The following is a 20,693-nucleotide window of genomic DNA, read 5'->3' on the forward strand; positions in this document are numbered from 1 at the left end:
CATTAACTCAATGGCTCCCACCCTATAAGAGGTATTTGATCTAGCTACCCCCATATTGTCTGCTACTTATAACAAATTTGTTTTCTTCTCACTTCTACTCAAGGACTTGGACCTGAAATGTTAAATGTGTGGCTTTCCACAGTGGCTGCTTGATAACATTAAGTGTCTCCAGCTTTTGTTGGTTTTCTTTTACATTTCCAGTATCTGTAGCTTTCTTCTACTTTCATTTGATGCTTAAATAGCATTAGTATCCAAAAATATATCAATCTCAGCAAGTACTGAATGCTTAAACATGCATGAATTTCTGGATTAGAGAATTCCAAATATTTACAAATCTTTGGATTATTGATCTTTCATTATATTATTCTTAACTTTTATTCATCATTTTAAAATATTTAACAATCAACAATCATACCAAATGTAAAACATCAAGAAACCTCCCCCCCACCACCCTTGTTCCCTCTATATAACTCCTATTAAGCAGAGAAAGAACAAAGAAAAAGAAAAAAAAGATCATCCCATTATCAGTCCTTTGAATAAAACATATGGAGACATGATAATTCAAAATCATTAAAATCCTTACAGAGGTCTACTGGCTCGCCAATAGCAATCATAACTCTATATTGGTGCTAGTTAGATACCTATATGGTCTAAATAAGGATACTATATTTTTAGGAAGGTGTAATATCCCTTCCTGAGATTGTATGTGACCCTTTTAAGTGGGATGCAACTATTCATCGCCGAAGACCATCTTTCCATGAGTAGATGGGAGTCAGACTTCCATGTTATTGCTATGCATTTCCTGGCCACATATAAATCAATTTCTGTGTATTTAATTTGAGAATTAGTTAATAACCCTACCAATCATGGTATAGATCCCCAGAAGACAAAACTCTGGGTCTACTCGGAAAGTGACTCCCATGATCTTAGTTAGGGTGTCACAGAGGTCATACCAAAAGGGCCTTACCTTCATACAAAACCAAGTAGAATGTAAAAAGGATAATTTTCTCCATCAACTATACCTCGCCCCACAGAAATTACACCAATATAAAACTGAATTTTCAAAGATATTCATCTTTTATGGCAGGGATTTTATGGAGTTTTGCAGACAGATGCTGTGTAAGGGATGACATGGGTTTACAATACCCTTTTCAGACAATGATTCCAGTAGATCATGTCAATGGGGGGAGGGGGAGTGGGGAGTGGGAGGCGGGAGTGGGAGGCAGACCCCAGTCATCCTCTCTGCCTCTCATGGTCCTATGGATTGACCTCTGATCTAATTCTGGACAGGAACCGTACCCAGTCTTGCCCACTTCAGTTTTTTCAGGAAGTGCAGTTGCTGTGTGCCTTCCTGACAAGTACGCAGATGTTGTGTTCCAAGATAGGTCACTTGTTAAATGGATTCCAATGAACTTGGTGCTCTCTGCTCTCTGCATGACTGAGTTATTGATGTGTAGTAGAGGTTAGTCATAAATATCAAATAAATATTTTTACTTCAGGCTCAGTATTTGGCCATGTTTCTGATTATTCTTTATTACAAAGATTTTTCTTTAAAGTAATTAATTATACATGGAAAATATTGGGATAATTGTTGAGAAGATTGACAATGTTGGGATAATTTTGAGGAGTGTGACAAGGTTCTAAATAAATTCAGATTGATTGTTTTGAAAACAATAGTCAATCCACATATAGCTTGCCTTTCCCAGCATCTGCTGGCTTTTTTATTTAACTCCATATACTCTACATGTTACTTCACAGCAAATTGAAAAACAGGGAATTATATCCTACAATGTTGAGCTGGGTATGATGGAAAAGAAATGAATTTGAATCTTCCTAAAACAATGTTTTTTTTTAAACAGCGATGGGAAGAACAATGTTGTTGAATACTTTAAGCAGGCCAAAATATTACGCAGACTTGAAGTGATGGTACTTGAGGTTAAATTCAAAAGTAGAAGAAACAGAGGATAGTCATGTGGATCATCAACTTTAAGCCTTGTAATTGTTAAAGATAACAGTCCAAGGAGGCAGTAGGACCCAATTCAGACAGTTTGCAAACCTGTGCATTCAAAATAAAGTGCATGAATCCTGAAGCTCTTTTGGTTAGAACTATTTGTAAAAGAAACCAAAGTTAAGAAGTTGAGGGCAAGGGTGAAAGTGTGTCGCTCAAAACAATGCCATCTGAGAGAACTTGTACTGTGATTATGTTGAAGAATCCATCATGACACTATATTTTGATGCCTTCTTGATAGGATCTCTGTGGAACAAGTGAATTAACAGATGTGGCAACACAATCTAAGTTTCTAACAACATGATCCAGCATGTAAAATCGATGAACATGGGTTCCAAAATGAGAATCGTTAACCAATACATAATGCCAACATTAATGCTGTAAAAGCACAAAATGCAAGCTCAAATATCAAAATTTAAACAAATATAAACAGTACAACCTGTAATATGAAATGGGTCAAGTAGCATCTATATTCATGGTTTTCAACCTTTTTCTTTCCACTCACATACCACTGTAAGTATTCCTTATGCCATAGGTGCCCTCTGATTAGTTAAGGCAGGAAGAAAAAGGTTGAGAACCACTGATCAGTATGATCTTTTGCAGGGTCATTGACATGAACCATTAACTTTGCTTCTCTCTTCACAAATATAGCATGTCCTGCTGAGTTAGTCTGGCATTTTCTGTTTTTATTTCATATATCCAGCATCTACAGGGTTTCTTTTGCACGTCAATATACTAGAGTCAGATAATAGTGCTTGGTTCAAAGGACAAGTATGCCAGGTGGGGCAGCTACCAATGAGATGGAGATAATCTATCATCACTCAAGCCAGTGTAGAGCAAGTTATGTGTCAGGCCAGACAAAAGATTACAAGGTAGAATAGCAACAGTCAAGCAGGCTTTCAAGGAAAGTGGAATAATTACAGTAGACATTTAAAAAGCAAAGGTTGTATAATCCTGCATTTAATGAGTATAGAGTAAAAAAAAAATAAAATGCCTTTGGAAACAATCATAATATTGCAGTAATCTTCAAATCAAACTAAATACAGATCAATATGAGGAGTATTACAGCCGCTGGCTACTTAATTATGGGCTTCATCTTTAGTTCAGGAAATTGCCATGAAAAAAGCGCACAAAATTCTTGGTGAGACATTGAGATTGCAAATATTAATTGATAAAAATGGTCAAAAATCAACATTTACCAATTAAGGTAGCTGTTGCTACAGACTACCCAACTTTATTTGGAAAATCAGACTCTGAGAACCCAGCAGTTTGGCAGACTACAGCTGGTGTCAGTGATATGTAACCGTATGCATGTAAACTCATGAATCAGCAGGCCCATGTGTTCAAAGTTACACATGTTGGTACTTGGGAGAACAAAGCTCACATGCTCATTGACTAATGCACGAAGCCAAACCAGGTTAGCCCCATATGTGCTGAAGTAGAAGAGTTGAACAAGGTCAAATGATGCTGAGGAAGTGAGGGTGGAATGGAGCGGAAAGAAGGATGAATGGAAAAAGGGAGAGATGAAAAGTTGGAAGTAAGGAGGGGAAAATGGATGGATAAAAGAAATGGGAGGGTAGAGGAGTGAAGGAGTGATTAGCTGGCCCACAGCAAACAAGACTGTCCTCTTATTTTCAAGCAATGAGAAGATCACTGCATTTGAACCATGGGCAATGGACAGAATGAAATATCTACAGTATATCACAGGGATCCTTACCAAACTGGACCTTTCACGTCTACACATTGGATCTGTCACATTCAATTCTATCTCAGAAACAACATATATAGAGGGCTTTATTTATGTAAAAAGCTGTCATATGCCATGAAGTCACAACCATGGACAAGATATTAAATAGAGCCCAAAACTCTCCTTGCAACTAAAATAATGCTAGAATCTTAACCAGCACAGAGGAAAAAAGTTTTTGCACACTGGAATCAGTATTCAGGGGCCTTGAGAATATGACATTGACATCCAGAAGAGTACCTTTGCAGAAAGGAATACTTAATTTGGGCTTGGAGGTGAATGCATCTATTTAAGATAAAGCCTAAAGCTATTGCCAAGGCTGGAATGTCATCACAATTCAACAGCCAAAACAGCAACCAACTCTGTAAGAGAAACTATAGTGGTGAGTCCCTTCTGATCCAGCACAATGCTATGTGTACATTCATGCTTCCAGTTGTGAAGTTGGCCAGCCTTGGTGCTCTGCAAACTGTTATATGTGGATTGTGGAGGAACAATGTGATTTGCGGAGGATTATATGACCTTCCTGTCTGAAACCTATTTGGAAGTTGAATCAGCTGCCAATCAAGGTTGGACTCCAGCCACCAATTAGTGCACGCCTTACCATGGGCTCATTTAAATGATTCAGTGTCATCATTGACCAGTCACCCAGCTCAGAACAGTATAAACTACTAGAGCAAACATTATAAATTAGTACAGTATAAAGGTTCCCCATTTCTCTCTCTCTCTATGCCTCTTGTTCCAAGTCCCGGACATGGCTCCACACTATTGTGGATATTGCTGGAGGAGTTGCAGGTAATCCGTGCATTGCACTTAGATGAGCCACAGTTCTGCAATAGATCAATGCTTGCAGAGAGGCACACCTTCATTGGTACAGGAATTCAGGAGTGTGTTTGAAAGATCCTGTCTGTGAAGTGTGTACTCCTGCAGGAGACTGCGGTAGGGTAAGCATCATTGGTATCAGTGTCCTTTGTGCCCGATGTGCCTGCTTATAGTTTTTATCTTGTACCTTGTAGAAGATAGGTGGTCACTAGTATCAGAGACCAATCTGGGTCCGATGTGAATGTCTATATAGTTATTTAATAGTAGAGTAATTAAGTATTGAAGTCGCTCATTCATTGGAGCGACTTCATCACCAACATCGAAGTACTCGAGATGGCAGAGGCCGACAGCATCGAATCCACGCTGCTGAAGATCCAACTGCGCTGGGTAGGTCACGTCTCCAGAATGGAGGACCATCGTCTTCCCAAGATCGTGTTATATGGCGAGCTCTCCACTGGCCACCGAGACAGAGGTGCACCAAAGAAGAGGTACAAGGACTGCCTAAAGAAATCTCTTGGTGCCTGCCACATTGACCACCGCCAGTGGGGTGATATCGCCTCAAACCGTGCATCTTGGCACCTCACAGTTCGGCGGGCAGCAACCTCCTTTGAAGAAGACCGCAGAGCCCACCTCACTGACAAAAGACAAAGGAGGAAAAACCCAACACCCAACCCCAACCAACCAATTTTCCCTTGCAACTGCTGCAACCATGTCTGCCTGTCCCGCATTGGACTTGTCAGCCACAAACGAGCTTGCAGCTGACATGGACATTACCCCTCCATAAATCTTCGTTCGCGAAGCCAAGCCAAAGAAGAAATTAAGTATTATTTGACATCTTCCCATGCTTGTCTCTCATGTGTTTAATGAAGTCACTTTTGATTGTAACACCTGTGTCCAGACTCATCTCTCTGTGAAACCACCGAAGCTGATAGTTTCCCAAACACAACACACATTGAGTGAGTAGAATCGCAACTAAACAAAGAAAGAAGCATGAGGAATTTTGTTTGGGATCACAAGGTTTTTACAATTCTTGTTAGCTTGACCATTCATGTAGGTTACTAACCTCAAACAGCTGCTGTGTATTCTTGGACCCAAACCAAGTATGGTCCCAAGAATGCAACAGTGAACCATCTTCCCATCTCAATGTGAAAATGACTTGGAGCATTGTATTCAAAGAGAATGTTATCGTTGGTGGAATACTAAAGAAGCTCACTGAAGGGACCAATTATAGTCATGGAGAATGCAATAATAAACTTAAATGAGGTAGTGGAGGTGATGGAAATAATGCAGAAAAATTCAATATTGAAGTAATAGATGACTGTCACCAGTCTGGAGAAGAACATAATGCCTTTCCATCACAGATGCTGTGAGTCATGCACAAATTATGACTGCTTCAAATGGAGTCACAAAGAATTAATAAAGAACTAAAAAGCAGAATAATAAAGGAATTAGCAAGTGCACAGTCTGCACTTTGTAGCCCTGGAGGCACTTCTCTCTATGCGAAATGGCTTGTAAGGCCATTGTAGCATATCCACATGGATGACTGCAAAATAAAGGTGGAGGTGGAGAACATTATTATAAAGCTGATTAATGTAAAGCATATGAGGTCATGTACCACCACTGAAACGATTATGGAAGGAATGAATCCCTCTTAGTGACACATGACATCCACAAAGAGACTGCCCCAAAGAGTAGCAATTTCGATCATTTAATTAAAACAGAGTGTAGAACAGAATACAATCAAAAGTGACTTTCTATCTCCTTATCATCCAACCAGTTTTGAGAAGCTGAGAGATCAATGCAGACAGTGAGTAAAGCAAATCATGCAAGACCAATGAGCTATTGCTATCAACTCCCATTTTATTTCACAGAAATTCCGCTGCATCAAAGATTCAGAACACATTTGAATATAACTTGTCCAAATATTTTGCAGGCAGAGGGGGTCATAGACAGGAGTTACAGGCACACAATTATACCTAGAAGGCAGGAGGAGGGTAGCTGGGTGGCAGTCAGGAGAGGGAAAGGGAACAGGCAGGGCAGTGCAGGGCACCCCTGTGGCTGTTCCCCTCAATAACAAGTATACCATTTTAGATACAGTTGTGGGGGTGAACTACATACCTGGGACAGACCACAGCGATCAGATCTCTGGCACTGAGAAGAGGCGAGCTGCAGTGATTGGGGATTTCATAGTTAGGGGGGCAGATAAGATGATCTGTGGAAGAGATCAAGTATCCCGGATGATATGTTGCCTCCCTGGTGCCAGGGTCCGTGATATCTCAGATTGAGGTCCCAACATTCACACAAGGGAGGGTGAGAAGTCGGATGTCATGGTTCATATAGGGCCCAATGACATGCGTAGGAAGATTGGGGAGGTCTCGCATGGAGAGTTCAGTGAGTTAAGCACTAGGTTGAAGGACAGGACCTCCAGGGTTGTGATCTCAGGATTTCTACCCATGCCATGCTTAGAAATAGGAGGCTAATATAGGTTAACATGTAGTGAAAGTCATAGTGTAAGAGGGAGGTCTTCAAGTGTTTGGATCATTGGACTCTCTTCCAGGGAAGATAAAACATGTTCCTATAGGACAGCTTGCATCTGACCTGGAAGAGGACTAATATCCTTGCAGGAAGGGTTGCTAGCGCTGCTCCAGTGGGTTTAAACTAGATTTTCAGAGAGAAGGGAACCAGAATGCCAGAACAGATGGAGGAGTGGAGGAAGGAAAAGATGATGCCAAAATTACAGCCCCATTAGAAATCAAAAGGTTGAATGAGGTGGAAATGTTCTCAGGTGCATCTCTTTCAATGCAAGGAGTATTGAAGGAAAGGCAGATGAGCTTAGAGCATATGGAATTATATATGACATTGCGGCCATTAGTGAATCTTGGTTGCAGGAGGGATGGGACTGGTAGCTCAATGTTCCAGCCTTCTGTTGCTTTAGGTGCGTTATAATGGGGGAGCAACAGACGAGGGTGGGGGGTAGGGAGGAAAGTGGTGAAAGGGAGGGAGAATGGCATTACTCAATAGGGAAAATATCACAGCTGTGCTCAGACAAGACAGACAAGAGGACTCATCTATTGAAGTTTATGGGTGGAGCTGAGTAACGGGAAACATATTACCATGCTTATTGTATTATAGACTGCCCGATAGTAAATGAGAATTGGAGAAGCAAATCTGTAGAGAGATAGCAGATAGCTGCGCGAAACACAAGGTTGTGATTGTAGGAGATTTTAATTTTCACATAATGACTGGGACTCCTATGCTATAAAAGGGCTTGATGATATGGAGTCTGTCAAATATATTCAGGAAAGTTTTCTGTATCAATATATAGAGGTACTCATTAAAGAGAGTGCAATACTGGATCTCCTGTTGGGAAATGAGACAAAACATGTGACAAAAATATGTGTAACTCAACATTTTGGGTGATCATAATGCCATTAGTTTCAAGTTAATTATCAAGAAGGATAGGTCTGGGCCTTGAATTGAGATTCTAAATTGGAGAAAGGCCAATTTTGAGAAAATGAGAAAGAGTCTACAATGAGTGGCTTGGTATAAGTTGTTTTCTGGCAAGGATGTGCGAGGCAACTGGAGGTCCTACCAAGGTAACATTTTGAGAATATATAGTATTCTCAAAATGATTCCTTTCAGGATTAAAGGCAAGGTTAGCAGGCATAGGAAACCTTGGTTTTTGAGATATATTGGGGATCTAGTTAGCAAGAAGAAAGAGGTTTACAACAGGTATAAGTAATATGGAGCAAATGAGGTTTTTGAGGAGAATTTTAAAAAAGCAAAGAAAAACCTCAAGAAAGAAATCAGGAGACAATGTGAATGAAAATTCAGACAATGAGAATGAAAATTCAGTGAGGGACAGAAATGATCCCCTTGAAGATCGAGTGGTCGGCTTTGTATGGAGCCAAAAGCAGAGAGATCTTAATTTTTTTTCTCATCAGTATTCACTCTGAAAATGGACACAGAATTATAAGAAGTAAGGAAAACAAGCAATGAAGTCATAGAACCTATGCCAATTAAAGAGGAGGAAATGCTTGCTGTCTTAAAGAAAATAGGGTTGATAAATCTCCAGGGCCTGAAAAGATTTTTCCTTGAACCTTTAGGGAGGCTAGTGTAGAAATAGCAGGGGCTCTGGCAGAAAAAAAGTTAAAATGCCCTTGGCGATCAGTGTGGTGCCAGATGATTGGAGGGTAGCACATGTTCTGTTTTTATTTAAAAGGCTACAAAAGTAACCCTGAAAACAATAGCCTGGTGAGTCTGATGTCAGTAGTAGGTAAATTATTGGAAGGTGTTCTAAGAGATCAAATATACAATTATTTGAATAGCCAGAAATTGATTTGGGATAGCCAACATGGGTTTGTGATTATGTGTAACCGATCTTATACAGGTTTTCGAGGAATTTACTAGGAAAGTAGATGAAGAAAACACTGTGGATGTTGTCTTTATGGACTTTATGGACTTTATGGACTTTGACAAAATGCCACAGGGGAGGTTAGTCAAGAAGATTCAGCTGCTAGGTATTCATGGTGAAGTAGTGAACTGGATTCGACAATGGCTGGAGAGGAGAAGCACGAGAGTAATGGTAGATGATTGGTTCTCAGACTGGAGGCCTGTGACTAGTGGTGTGCCTCAGGGATCAGTGCAGGGACCATTGTTGTTTGTCGTCTATATTAATGATCTGTTGTAGTGACTGCTACACAGGTTGAAACACACCACAACCACTTTAGAGGTTTCAACAAATGATTTATTCAAACTTCGTGCACGTCCCTTTAAGGACAGCGTGAGTTCCGCCCTCGTGTCGGTGGTGACATCACCATACTCGCCCGAGGTGCGTGCCTTGCACTAACCCACATGGCGCAGCGGTACAAGCGAGGCCAGTTCACCACGAAGACGTGCGCCACCATACAATCCCCCCAGAACCGCCTTATGCGTCTTGCCGCCTGGGCGGCCGACCTCGTCGTTTCTGCTGGCCCGTCACTACCAGCTTGCTAAGGTCCAGGTATGCCACCTTGAGTTGGTCGACTGTGAACAATTTCCTCTTGCCCCCAATGTCCAGGGTGAAAGTCTTTCCTGAGCATTGCTGGACTTGGTAGGGGCCTTCATAGGCCATATGTGGACCTCGCCAGATGAAAATTAAATCGACCGTGGCCATTTCTTTGGGATGCAGGACGGTCGGCTGCCGTGGTGGGTTGATGGTTGGAGAGCTAGTGAGGCGAGCTTACCCTGTAGGTCTGCCAGCAAGTTCTGACTCTCAGTCTTGGAGCCGATGCTCAGGCTGAAGAACTCCCCAGGTAGTGACAACGGCGTGCCGTAAACCAGCTCCGCAGATGATACCTGAAGGTCCTCTTTTGGAGCCGTTCTGATGCCGAGCAGGATCCAGGGATCATGTGCGCAGGGATCCCAAACCTGGAAATCCAGTGGGCTAGTGGGTTCCTGGTGAAGGTCTCGGCAGACGTGTCCCTCAGTGGGATGGCTTCTGGCCACCTTGTCGCGCAGTCGACCACTGTCAACAAAAAGCAGGCATCCCTGGACACTGGCAGGGGGCCCAGGATGTCGATGTGTTTGTGCTCGAACCTCTGGCCATGGAGTCAAACTGCTGTACCAGGGCCTTTATATGGTGCTGGACCTTGGAAGTCTGACACTGCATGCAGTTTCTCACCATCTGGGCAACCTACTTCTTGAGGCCATGCCACGTGAAGCCTTCCACCACCATACGAACTGAGGTCTTGACCAAGGGGTGGGCCAAATCGTGGACCATACTGAAGGCCTGCGGCCTCTATTGCGGTGGGACTAAAGTGCGCAGAAAGTCAGTGGAGATGTCATATAGCAGCGTGTCAGGGCTGTCCAGCAGTTTGAGGTCCTGGAGCCAGAGGCCCTTGATGGCGGTGCAGAAAGCTTGTGCGTCTGCATCCTCTTTCTGCACCTGTGCTAGCTGGGAGTAGTCCAGGCCGGGGGAAAAGCTGTGGATGGTGGGCCTTGAGAGTGTGTCTGCCACGACATTGTCCTTACCCGCTCAGTGTCAGCTGTCAGTGGTGAACTCCGATATGTAGGACAGATGCCACTGCTGGCACGCCGACCAGGGGTCCTTTGATATTGCAAGGGCCTAAGTGAGCGGTTTGTGGTCGGTGAACATGGTGAACGGCCTGCCCTCCAGGAAGTACCGGAAATGTCTAATGGCCATGTATAGGGCCAGGAGTTCCCTGTCGAAGGTGCTATATTTCAGTTCCGGGGGGGCACCGATGCCTGCTGAAAAAGACAAGTGGGTGCCACTGGCTGTTGACTGATTGCTCCAGGATGCCCCCGACGGCTGTGGCTGACACACCAACCAAGAGCGCGGTGTGGACATCTGGCTGCGGGTGGGCTAGTAGGGTGGTGCTCGCCAGGGTGTCTTTCGTTGCAACAAAAGCATTCTCTGCCTCTTCTGTCCATTCCAGGGTTTTGTTCTTGGTGGCGATCAGTGCAAACAACAGCCACATGATGCGAGTCGACCCCCAGTATGAACCGATGGAAAAAGTTGACCATGCAGGCGAATTCCTGTAGGCCTGTGTCTGGCTTCGGGAACTGGCGTACGGGTGCGACATTCTCGGGTGCCAGGGCGACTCTGTCCGCAGAGATGGTATGACCCAGGAACAGCAGGGACTGTTTACCGAATTGGCACTTGGCCACGTTGACCGTGAGGCCAAACTCTGCCAGGTGGGTGAATAGCGCAGGGAGATAGACCTTGTGTTCGTCGTGGTCCCGACTGGTGATGAGGATGTCATCGAGATAGATAAATACAAAGTCTAAGTCTCTGCCCACCGTGTCTATCAGGCATTGGAATGTCTGGGCCACATTTTTGAGGCTGAAGGGTATCTGCAGGAACTTGAAGAGGCCAAATGAGGTGATGATCATGGTCTTGCCGATGTCATCAGGGTGGACTGGGATATGGTGCTAACCCCGTGCCAGGTGGACTTTCGAGAAAACCCAGGCGCCGTGCAAGTTGGCCATGAACTCCTGTATGTGAGGGATTGGGTATCGGACTGGCGTGGTCGCATCGTTGAGGTGACGGTAGTCCCCACATGTGTGCCAACCCATGGAAGCCTTGGGGACCATGTGGAGGGGGGAGGCGCAAGGGCTATCCGATCTGTGCACGATCCTCAGCTCCTGGAGTTGGGAGAACTCCTCCTCTGCCAGTTGCAGCTCCTCGAGAGGCAACTGCCTGACTTTGGCATGGATCAGAGGGCCCTGGGTCGAGATGTGGTGGCAGACTCCATGTTGGGGCATGGCAGAAGTAAACTGCATCTGCAGGATGGAGGGGAACTAGTCGAGCAGTGAGAATACTCGTCCTACGGGGCGCTAATGGAAGCTATTCCCAGGCCACACGCGTCTGTGGTGTTGAGGTGGATGGATTGGAAGGTGTGGGTGTTGAACAAACGCTTGCCTTTGATGTCCACCAGCAAGCTGTGGGCCCAAAAGAAATTGGCTCCCAACAGTGCTGTGCCCACAGAGGCCAGTACGAACTTCCAGCGGAACTTGTCCTTGCCGATCTGAATCTGCACACTGCATGTGGCAAAGGTCTTTATAGAGGATCCATTGGCCACCCATAGGGTTGGGCCCCATGCACAGGTGCGGGTCTTGAGGGCGATTAAGGGGAACATGCTCAGTTCGGCTCTGGTGTCTACCAGGAAACGTCGACCATTGGACTTGTTGGTCACATGCAGGAGGCTGTTCATGCAGCTAGCCATCACAGCCATTAACAGTGACTGGCCAAGTTGTTTCCCTGGTACATACAGAGCTACCTGCACTTGTGGGCTTGGGCCCCCCAGCGTTGATGGTAGAAAAACCAGGTGGGGGTGGATGATGTTCTTCCGGTTTGTGCTTGGGAAGCACTTGGGGTCGATTGAGCCCTGGGTGGGTGAGCTGGCTGAAGGCGACTTCGTTTTCTCGCTTGGTCTGCCAGAGGACATCTGCACAGGCTGCGACTTGGCATGGATCTGAGAAATCCTCATCTCCCAGCAGGAATTGTATGTCCTCGGGCATCTGTTTGAAGAAAATCTGTTCGAAAAGAAAGCAGGGTCTGTGGCCCTCTGCTAGTGCCAGCATTTCATCCATGATGGCAGATGGGGTTCTGTCTCCAAGACCATCCAGGTGTAGGAGCCTGGAGGTGCACTGCTGCGGGGAGAGGCCGAAGGTGTCGTGGAGGAGTTTTTTGAGATCGAGTGATTTACCTTCCTCCGGTGGGTTGTGGATGAGGTTGTCCACCTTAGCTGCATTTTCTTCATCAAGCACGTGACACGTGATGTGTCAGAGGTGAAACTGCACTTCTGCCTACCCAAACCAACTGCGTGGGCGATGTGTCCAGAAGGGAGGGAGTTTCACCACGACTGCATTGATTGCTGCAGAATCCATATCGGGAGGCCAGAAAAACAGTCTGGACTCGCTGGGGTCACTAATGTAGCGACTGCTACACAGACTGAAACACACCACGACCACTTTGGAGATATGATTAAAACAGTGGTTTTCAACCTTTGTCTTTCCACCCACATACCACCTTAAACAATCCCTTACTAATCACAGAGCACCGATGGCATAGGGATTACTTAAAGTGGTATGAGAGTGGAAAGACAAAGGTTGAGAATCACTGTTTATAGTCAAATAGCAGAGGGAAAGGAACTCTCCTTGAATCTGATGGTGCATGACTTCACCTATGTGAATCTTCTTCCCGAAAGGAGGAGGGAAAAGAGAAGTGTGGCCAAAGCAGGAATAGTCTTTTCAATCATCAGTTTACATTCCACTGGCAGGTTGAAAATGAGTAAACACCATTTCCAATTCTGACAACCTCACTGTACGGTGTAAAGCTGTCTATAGACTGGGCATGCAAACACCAAATGTCACTAAGACTTTACCTGTCATTATGATGCATACTGTTGGTCTTTGCCACATCACCTGTAACTAGTTGAAAAGTTTCTGCAGAATAACCTTTTTCACCACAAGCCAATCAGGCAATGATTCACAGAGAATGTTGAGAAGCTCCCAGGGGCATGGCACTGTTGGTCTACCTGAAGTGTGCAGGTTTTCTAGTGTGGAGGATTGCGTACAACTGCATGTTGTAAACTGGCACACCCTGAGATGCAGGACGACATGCTAAAATAAGCTTGGTGCATAAATGGAATGGAGTCCTCCCACTACTAGATACATGGGAATTGGGCTCTAAGCAAGAATAATGGAAAACTGGCTGGTTGAATGTTTGCAAGTGCAAAAAAAAAGATGCATGTTGCCATTAAATAAATATTAAAAATACAGTACAACTCCATTATCCGAAATCGAATTATCCAAAATCCTCATTTATCTAAAAATTTTCAAAGCTGAATGACATCTTATTTTGTTCAGGTTGCTTTTTGGTGAGAATTAAACATTATTTCATGCTTTAAAAACCTTTGCTTGTTGTTTGTTGTTGTTTAAACACTGGTACAAGTGATTTGCTCTTGCTACTGGGTTGTTTTTAAAAAATGACCAGTTATTTAAAAAATTGTCTCTCTGAAATAGGCCCGGTCCCAACCATTTTGGATAATCGGAGTTGTACTGCTTGGTACAGTGAATAAACTCAATGCACTGTCCTGTCTGTATCATTATGAATAAAATATAGTTTGTTTGAAAAAAAAATGCTTGATGTTTTTCTTTCCATTTATATATTTACAACTTAATGATTTCTTAGTTTTTCTGGCTCCAGCAGTTTTTAATCTATTCTCACTCTGCAATATGGTGTCTTGAAAATAGTTGTTTAGGTGGACATCAGATCTAACTGTTTTGGCTGTTACAAACTTATCAATTGGATAAAAATTATGACACTTCATAGGTGAATTATTAATTGAGTAAGATAGTAACATGTTCTTGGACAAGATCGAATGCCACCATCAGTGCCTACACGAGGGACGAGAAAGGATACAGTGAAGATGAAATGGTTTAAAATACATGATTTATTTTCTTTGTCACTTGCTCTCAATTACTGTCACTCACTGTACCCTTTCCACCTTTTAAAATTAAAATTGCATGTGTAATATGGAGTTATTTTTCACCTCTCATAGTTGTGGCATGTTCATGTCACTACTGGGCAAACAGTTTGAATTATGAATGAAAGCCTCTGGGTAAATATTGTGACCAAGATGTTCCTCAAAGATTCTCCTCATCCTTTGCTGACAGAACTTCTTGGGAAACAACACACATGGTTGCAAACGTCTGCTACTCTGCATTACTCTTCTGAGTTTCTGCAATCTATATTTAAATGTGAGGCAGGAGAATCTTGAGAAATTTCAGCACCCTGCAAATTCAAGCTCATCTTAAAGCTAAGGTAGAATCTGGAAAAAGATGACATTTGCATTGTAAAACTTTTAGTCTGAAAGTTAGTAGATGTCACTCCTGATAGTGTGATCATATGAAATTCTGGTCTGATGATGCCATTGGTTTCTCCCAATGAGTTGGATTTAGTTTTCTATTTCCAAGTTTTCCATTTTTCCTCCCCAATGAAATAAACTTTTCACTATTTACCCATAGCAGAGTCTGAATAAGGCATTAAATATATTTTATATGTAAGATATTGATACAATCTATTCTTAACAATTTACTCATGTTGCATTAAAATATTGAATTACCCAATAGTTTAAATTGTGATATATATATTATTGCAATACCAAAACAACATATGAATTTAATACTAACAAAATAAAGGCACAAGATGATTTAAATGAAATGAATGTGAGTTTACTAGAAACCCTTTCTGGTAATTTTGCCTAGCTTTCTTAAAGCTCACCCCAGTGTCATTTTTATCCCTCCCCACCCCATTTTCCTTTCTTGTCATTATTTCTCAGGACAGCCCACTGATGTTGCAGTCTGACAGGAATGTAACCGTGAATGCTCGCAATAACCTTGGACACATTACTGGGCAGCTAACAGTTGGTGAGTTTGCTATTCTGTGATTGCATTTTTCAGCCACTTTATCTGTCAACTAATTGAGCGACAGGCTTCTAGATCAACTGTTTATAGATTAATGTCCGCACTTTCTCAAGTCTCATCAGATTTATATTAAAGCATGTCCAATGCTTGAGATCTAGCATTTCTCTTTTTTTTTAATAATGATATGATTTCTTTTAATTTGAGTTCTTTCCGCTTCTGATCACTTCTTTCAGTAGGATTATGATTGACTTCATTTCAAATGATTTCTGCTAGTTAATTAAAATATCTTTTTGTATCAGTCTGCACTTCATAAGCACCAATGTAATAGCTTTCACGACATGTTTATCCACTAGATTTATAATGTGATAGTCACTTTATCTTTAATTTCCTCTGTGAAATGATATTAAATTGAATGTCAAGCAATTTGTCGTTATCTGAGAGAAGATTGTGATTTCATTTTGCGTATGTTGTTGATGGTTTTTATAACTCAATTAATTATCTTTTTTTAAATAAGTCCTCTTTTTAATCTTCCACTAGCTTATGGCCTCAATGATAATTTGAACCAGTTCTTCTCTCTTCAGTTCCAGTGTGAATACACGGCCATGTTCAAAACAGGCTTAAATTAACAGGACATGGTCAGAATGTGGGCTGCAAAATCATGTCAAGAATTAAACATTTATCTAAGATTTTATGCAAAACTGGTTTCTGAGAAAAGCACAGAACAGCATGTTCACAATTGTGAACATGCCTCCCTTGGTAAAATGGTTGCCAAGTCAAGCAATCCATAAAGCTCCAGATTTTATTCATAGTTACATAAAAATGCGTGAGAAACTCACCAAAACAGAATGTTCTTTATGTAGCCAAGATAAAGGTACATAACCAATGTTCTGAGGCTGAGCCTCAATAAAATGGTTGGGGGAAGAGGCAGGGGAGGAGCACAGGCCCACAGGCAAGAAGTGGATATGGGTTGAGGGCCCAAGAGAAAAAAGCTGAGGAGTGATAGGAGAGGGATAGGTAAAGGAGTTGAGAGCTGGAGGAAAGGAGACAGAGGGATAGGGTGAGATGGAGACAGGGGAGTGGCCTAATGGAAATCAAAGAATTTGATATTGATGCCATCTGGCTGGAGAATTGCCCAGATGGAATATTAAGTGTTGCTCCTCCAAATTGCAGATGGTCTTTTTTTTGCAGTGCTTAAGACCATAGAGTGGGCTATGGAATTGAAGTTGTTGTCCTTTGGGAGATCCACGCCAATGCTGCAAATAGAGTGAAGGTCCTCAATGAAACAATCTCCCAGTCTTCATCCAGTTTCTCTGGTGTTGAGAAAGCCATAATGGGAATAAAGAATGTAGGAGATAACCCCCGCAGATTCACAAGTGAATTGTTGGTTCACTTGGAAGGACCGTTTGGGACCCCGAATGTTGATGAAGGAGTTGCTGTGGCATTTTTTGCAGTCAAAGAGAAGAGCGGGGGGCAGTGAAATGGGAAAGAATGAGTAGATAAGGAAGTCACAGAGGAAATGGTTCCTGCAGTAGGTGCGGAGGGGAAGAAAGGGGAAGATGTGTCTGGTGGTAAGATCACATTGTGGATGATGGAAATTTTGGAGGATAATATATTGGATGTGTAAGCTGGTGTTGTGGCAGGTGAGGACAAGGTGAATCCTGTCATTTTGCATCTAGGGGCAGAGGGGGCCAGGGCAGATGAGTGGGAAATGGAAGAGATGTAGATGAGGTCTGAGTTGATGTTGGAAGAGGGGAAGCCATGTTATTCCTGGACAATGCAAGTTGAATGACAGAGTACAATAATTGACCTGGAGTTTCCTTGGCTAAGGAGTGGAAGACCTGCTCATCTGTGTTTGGTAATTTGCTAGAAAGAACATGGGACATTGTAGAGCTCGTCGAAAGAACCAAAGACTTGTTGATCCAAACCAAGGCTTTTATTAGCAAAAGACCGGAGCTCTTCACAGGTGGCCGACCAGTCCGGAATGATCCGACCTGGCTAGGGACACAACCCTTTAAGGCCCAAACAATAGGTGTGGCTTAGCTCTCAGCCAATCGCTGTAAGCACAGTCTAGATACAGTAACTATATACACTATGTACATTGGTGATAGACCTGTACTATCACAGACATGATCTCAGGTGAGGTAGAAAAATACTTAGCATTAATTTCTTTGCAAATCCAAAAGAAACAGCAGCTAATCTCTGGAACAAAACATTTGAGGCCTTATTATTCAGTCTGACATTTTGACAGAGAGAGCACTGACAAGCATTTGCAAAAAGAACTTCAAGTGCCTATTGGCATTTTCATATTATCAACCAATTGTTATTTCACCAATCAGCCATATTGCAAAACTCACATTGAATACACATCATAAAGATTTGAACTATAGAATAGAAGAACAGAGATTTATCAGCCAACTTTTTTGTATGCAAATCTTGCAGGATCCAGTGAAATATTGTAACTGAATTCACTGTGATGAAGGTTTATTCAGATAATCATAATTGCATTATGACCAGTTACAGATTTGCCAGTTAAATTCAAGTTTGTCTTTCTTCCCCCTTTGAGGTGATAAAGCCATGTCATGCTCCAATCACATAACACAAGGTACCAATGAGCTTTAGTAATAAAGAATGAATGAAGCACCATGTCTTCATGTGCCAGTGTATTTCTATACCTAAAATACATAACAGGAGTCCTTAATGGAATGAAGCCTTGTGCCATTGATGTCACAGGCAGAGTTAACAACCCTCTGAAGTTTTTTCTTGGCCTGAGCATTGGCATCTCACTACCAGACACTGATGCAAACGGCCAGAATGCTCTCCACGCTACACCTGTAGAAATTTTTGCAAGTCTTCTGTGACATACCAAATCTCCACAAAAACTTCACAATGTATAGGTGTTGGAGATTCTTCTTCATGACTGCATCAACATGGAGGCTCCTAGGAGATGCTGACATCCATAAATTTGAAGTTCTTGATCCTCTCCACTACTGAGCACTCAACGAGAACTGGATCGTGTTCCCCTGACTTCCTCCTGAAGTCCACAATCATCTCCTTGGTTTCGCTAACATTGAGTGCAAGGTTGTTGGTGTGACACCACTCAACGAGCTGATTTATTTCCCTCTATACGTTTCCTCATTGCTCTTTGTGATTCTGATGACAACTGTGGTGCCATCAGCAAATTTGTAGATGGCATTGGAATTATATCAGTAAGAAGGAGAAATTTTTAACAATTTGTATTGACTGTGGTCTTTCGATGAGGAAGTTGAGGATCCAGTTGCAGAGAGGGGTGCAGGGACCCAGGGTTCGAAGCTTCTTGACCAGCACTGAGGGAATAATGGTGATGAAGGCTGCTCTGTAGTTTATGAATAGCAGCTGTATGTATGAGTGGCAGAATGTAAGTATGTAAGAGTACAAAATTATCATTGGGTTTGTTGCACAGAAATATGATGAATTAAGAGAAATCTCTCATTTGAAACTTCCTGTGTTACAGTAATTCAGGATCGAAGCAGGATCTTTGCTCACAACCAAACATTAGTAGTCTTTCATATTAATTCTACCCTGTTACTATTTTGATAGCATATAAGAACTGTGGATGCTGAAACCCTAAGGAAGCAATGAGAACTGTCTCAGCAGGTCAGCCAGCATTCTTGGAGAGAAATGGACCCTTAATGTATTGAGTTCGGACACTTTTCACAATTCTGGTCAATGTTTTGGATCTTTTTTTGAGAAAGAGTCCGAACCTAAAAGACTGAATGATCATGTCTCTTGGTGGATACTGCCTTACCCACACATGTCAAACTCTGGCCCGCGGGCCAAATTTGGCCCACAATATAATTATATTTGGCCCGCAAGATCATATCAAAAATGTATTAGAGGTGGCCCGCTGGCCGCTGCGCCAGTATAGTGCATGCACAGTAACTGCTGTGTCCCAGGGTGAGAGAGAGAGAGAAAAATCCTGGTCCTTGAAAAGTAGTGGTGGATGGTTTTATAAACACGCTGTCATGTCCCCCCGCCCACCCCCCCACCGCAGCGCGGCCTGGCCGGTGTCAGGGGAAGCCAAGGCCGTTTCCCAGCGCCCGGAACCCCAGTGGCACAGCGTTTCTTGGAGCTGCAGATGGAGTCGGGACGCCGGAGGGAAGATTGGGGCTTCCCGCCTGGCGATGGGGGCGGCGGCCGCTGGCCACCCTGCGCCTTCCCACCGGACCAGCGGCGGGTGCCCGGAGTACACGTGGAGAGCGAGGCTGGTCGGGCAGGTAGGGTGGAACCCCCCGCCAATCTCGGGAGTGGCATGGGCTGGATCGGGATTAGCCATGCTCACCTGCTCCTCCACCGCTGACCGGGATCCCAGCGCGGTCCTGAGCGCGGAGACTGCCCTGGAAAGGTCCTGGGACACCGGCACGGAAAGAAAAGGGGGTCCGGGAGAAACTCAGCAGGTCAAAGGGGGGTACGAGAGAAACTCAGCAGGTCAAGGGGGAGGGGTCCGGGAGAAACTCAGAAGGTCAAGGGGAGGGGGTCTGGGAGAAACTCAGCAGGTCAAGGGGGGTCCGGGAGAAACTCAGCAGGTCAAGGGAGGTCCGGGAGAAACTCAGCAGGTCAAGGGGGGTCCGGGAGAAACTCAGCAGGTCAAAGGGGGATCCGGGAGAAACTCAGCAGGTCAAGGGAGGTCCAGGAGAAACTCAGCAGGTCAAGGGGGGTCCGGAGAAACTCAACAGGTCAAGGGGGGTCTGGGAGAAACTCAGCAGATCAAAGGGGATCTGGGAGAAACTCAGCAGGTCAAGGGAGGTCCGGGAGAAACTCAGCAGGTCAAGGGGGGTCTGGGAGAAACTCAGCAGGTCAAGGGGGGTCCGGCAGAAACTCAGGGGGGGCCTGACCTCGCCAGGACCGTTGCCCACTCCCCCTCCCTGCCGCAGGCCGACCCGCGACTCACGGTGACGGGGCCGCTGATCCACCGAGATGCTACCCTGCAGCGAGAGCCAATGCCCCCGCACTGTCGTTGTCCAACCCGATCGTCCGCAAACCCCGCCCTCCCGCACACAGGCCTGAGTAAGTATTATGAACTTTAATCTCAGGATAAAACGAACTTCCAATAGTTTCATGTCACAGTGATAAATATATTCCTGGTTAAAAATGGTCCTGCACCTGGATACAAGCTCATTAGGCATAAAACTTGAAAAGTGTGTAAATCAAAGG

General features: G+C 43.8%; 1 protein-coding gene across 1 annotated transcript in view; it reads left to right on the top strand.

Annotated features, from left to right (window-relative positions):
* Positions 1-20,693, top strand: part of LOC138757379 (zeta-sarcoglycan) — a 596,661-nt gene that overhangs the window by 393,030 nt on the left and 182,938 nt on the right. The window contains exon 3 of the mRNA XM_069924595.1: positions 15,419-15,506. Coding sequence (XP_069780696.1) covers positions 15,419-15,506 — 88 coding nt within the window. The remainder of the gene's footprint in view (positions 1-15,418; positions 15,507-20,693) is intronic.

Source organism: Narcine bancroftii, chromosome 3 (genome assembly GCF_036971445.1).
Source record: "Narcine bancroftii isolate sNarBan1 chromosome 3, sNarBan1.hap1, whole genome shotgun sequence".
Taxonomy (NCBI): Eukaryota; Metazoa; Chordata; class Chondrichthyes; order Torpediniformes; family Narcinidae; genus Narcine; species Narcine bancroftii.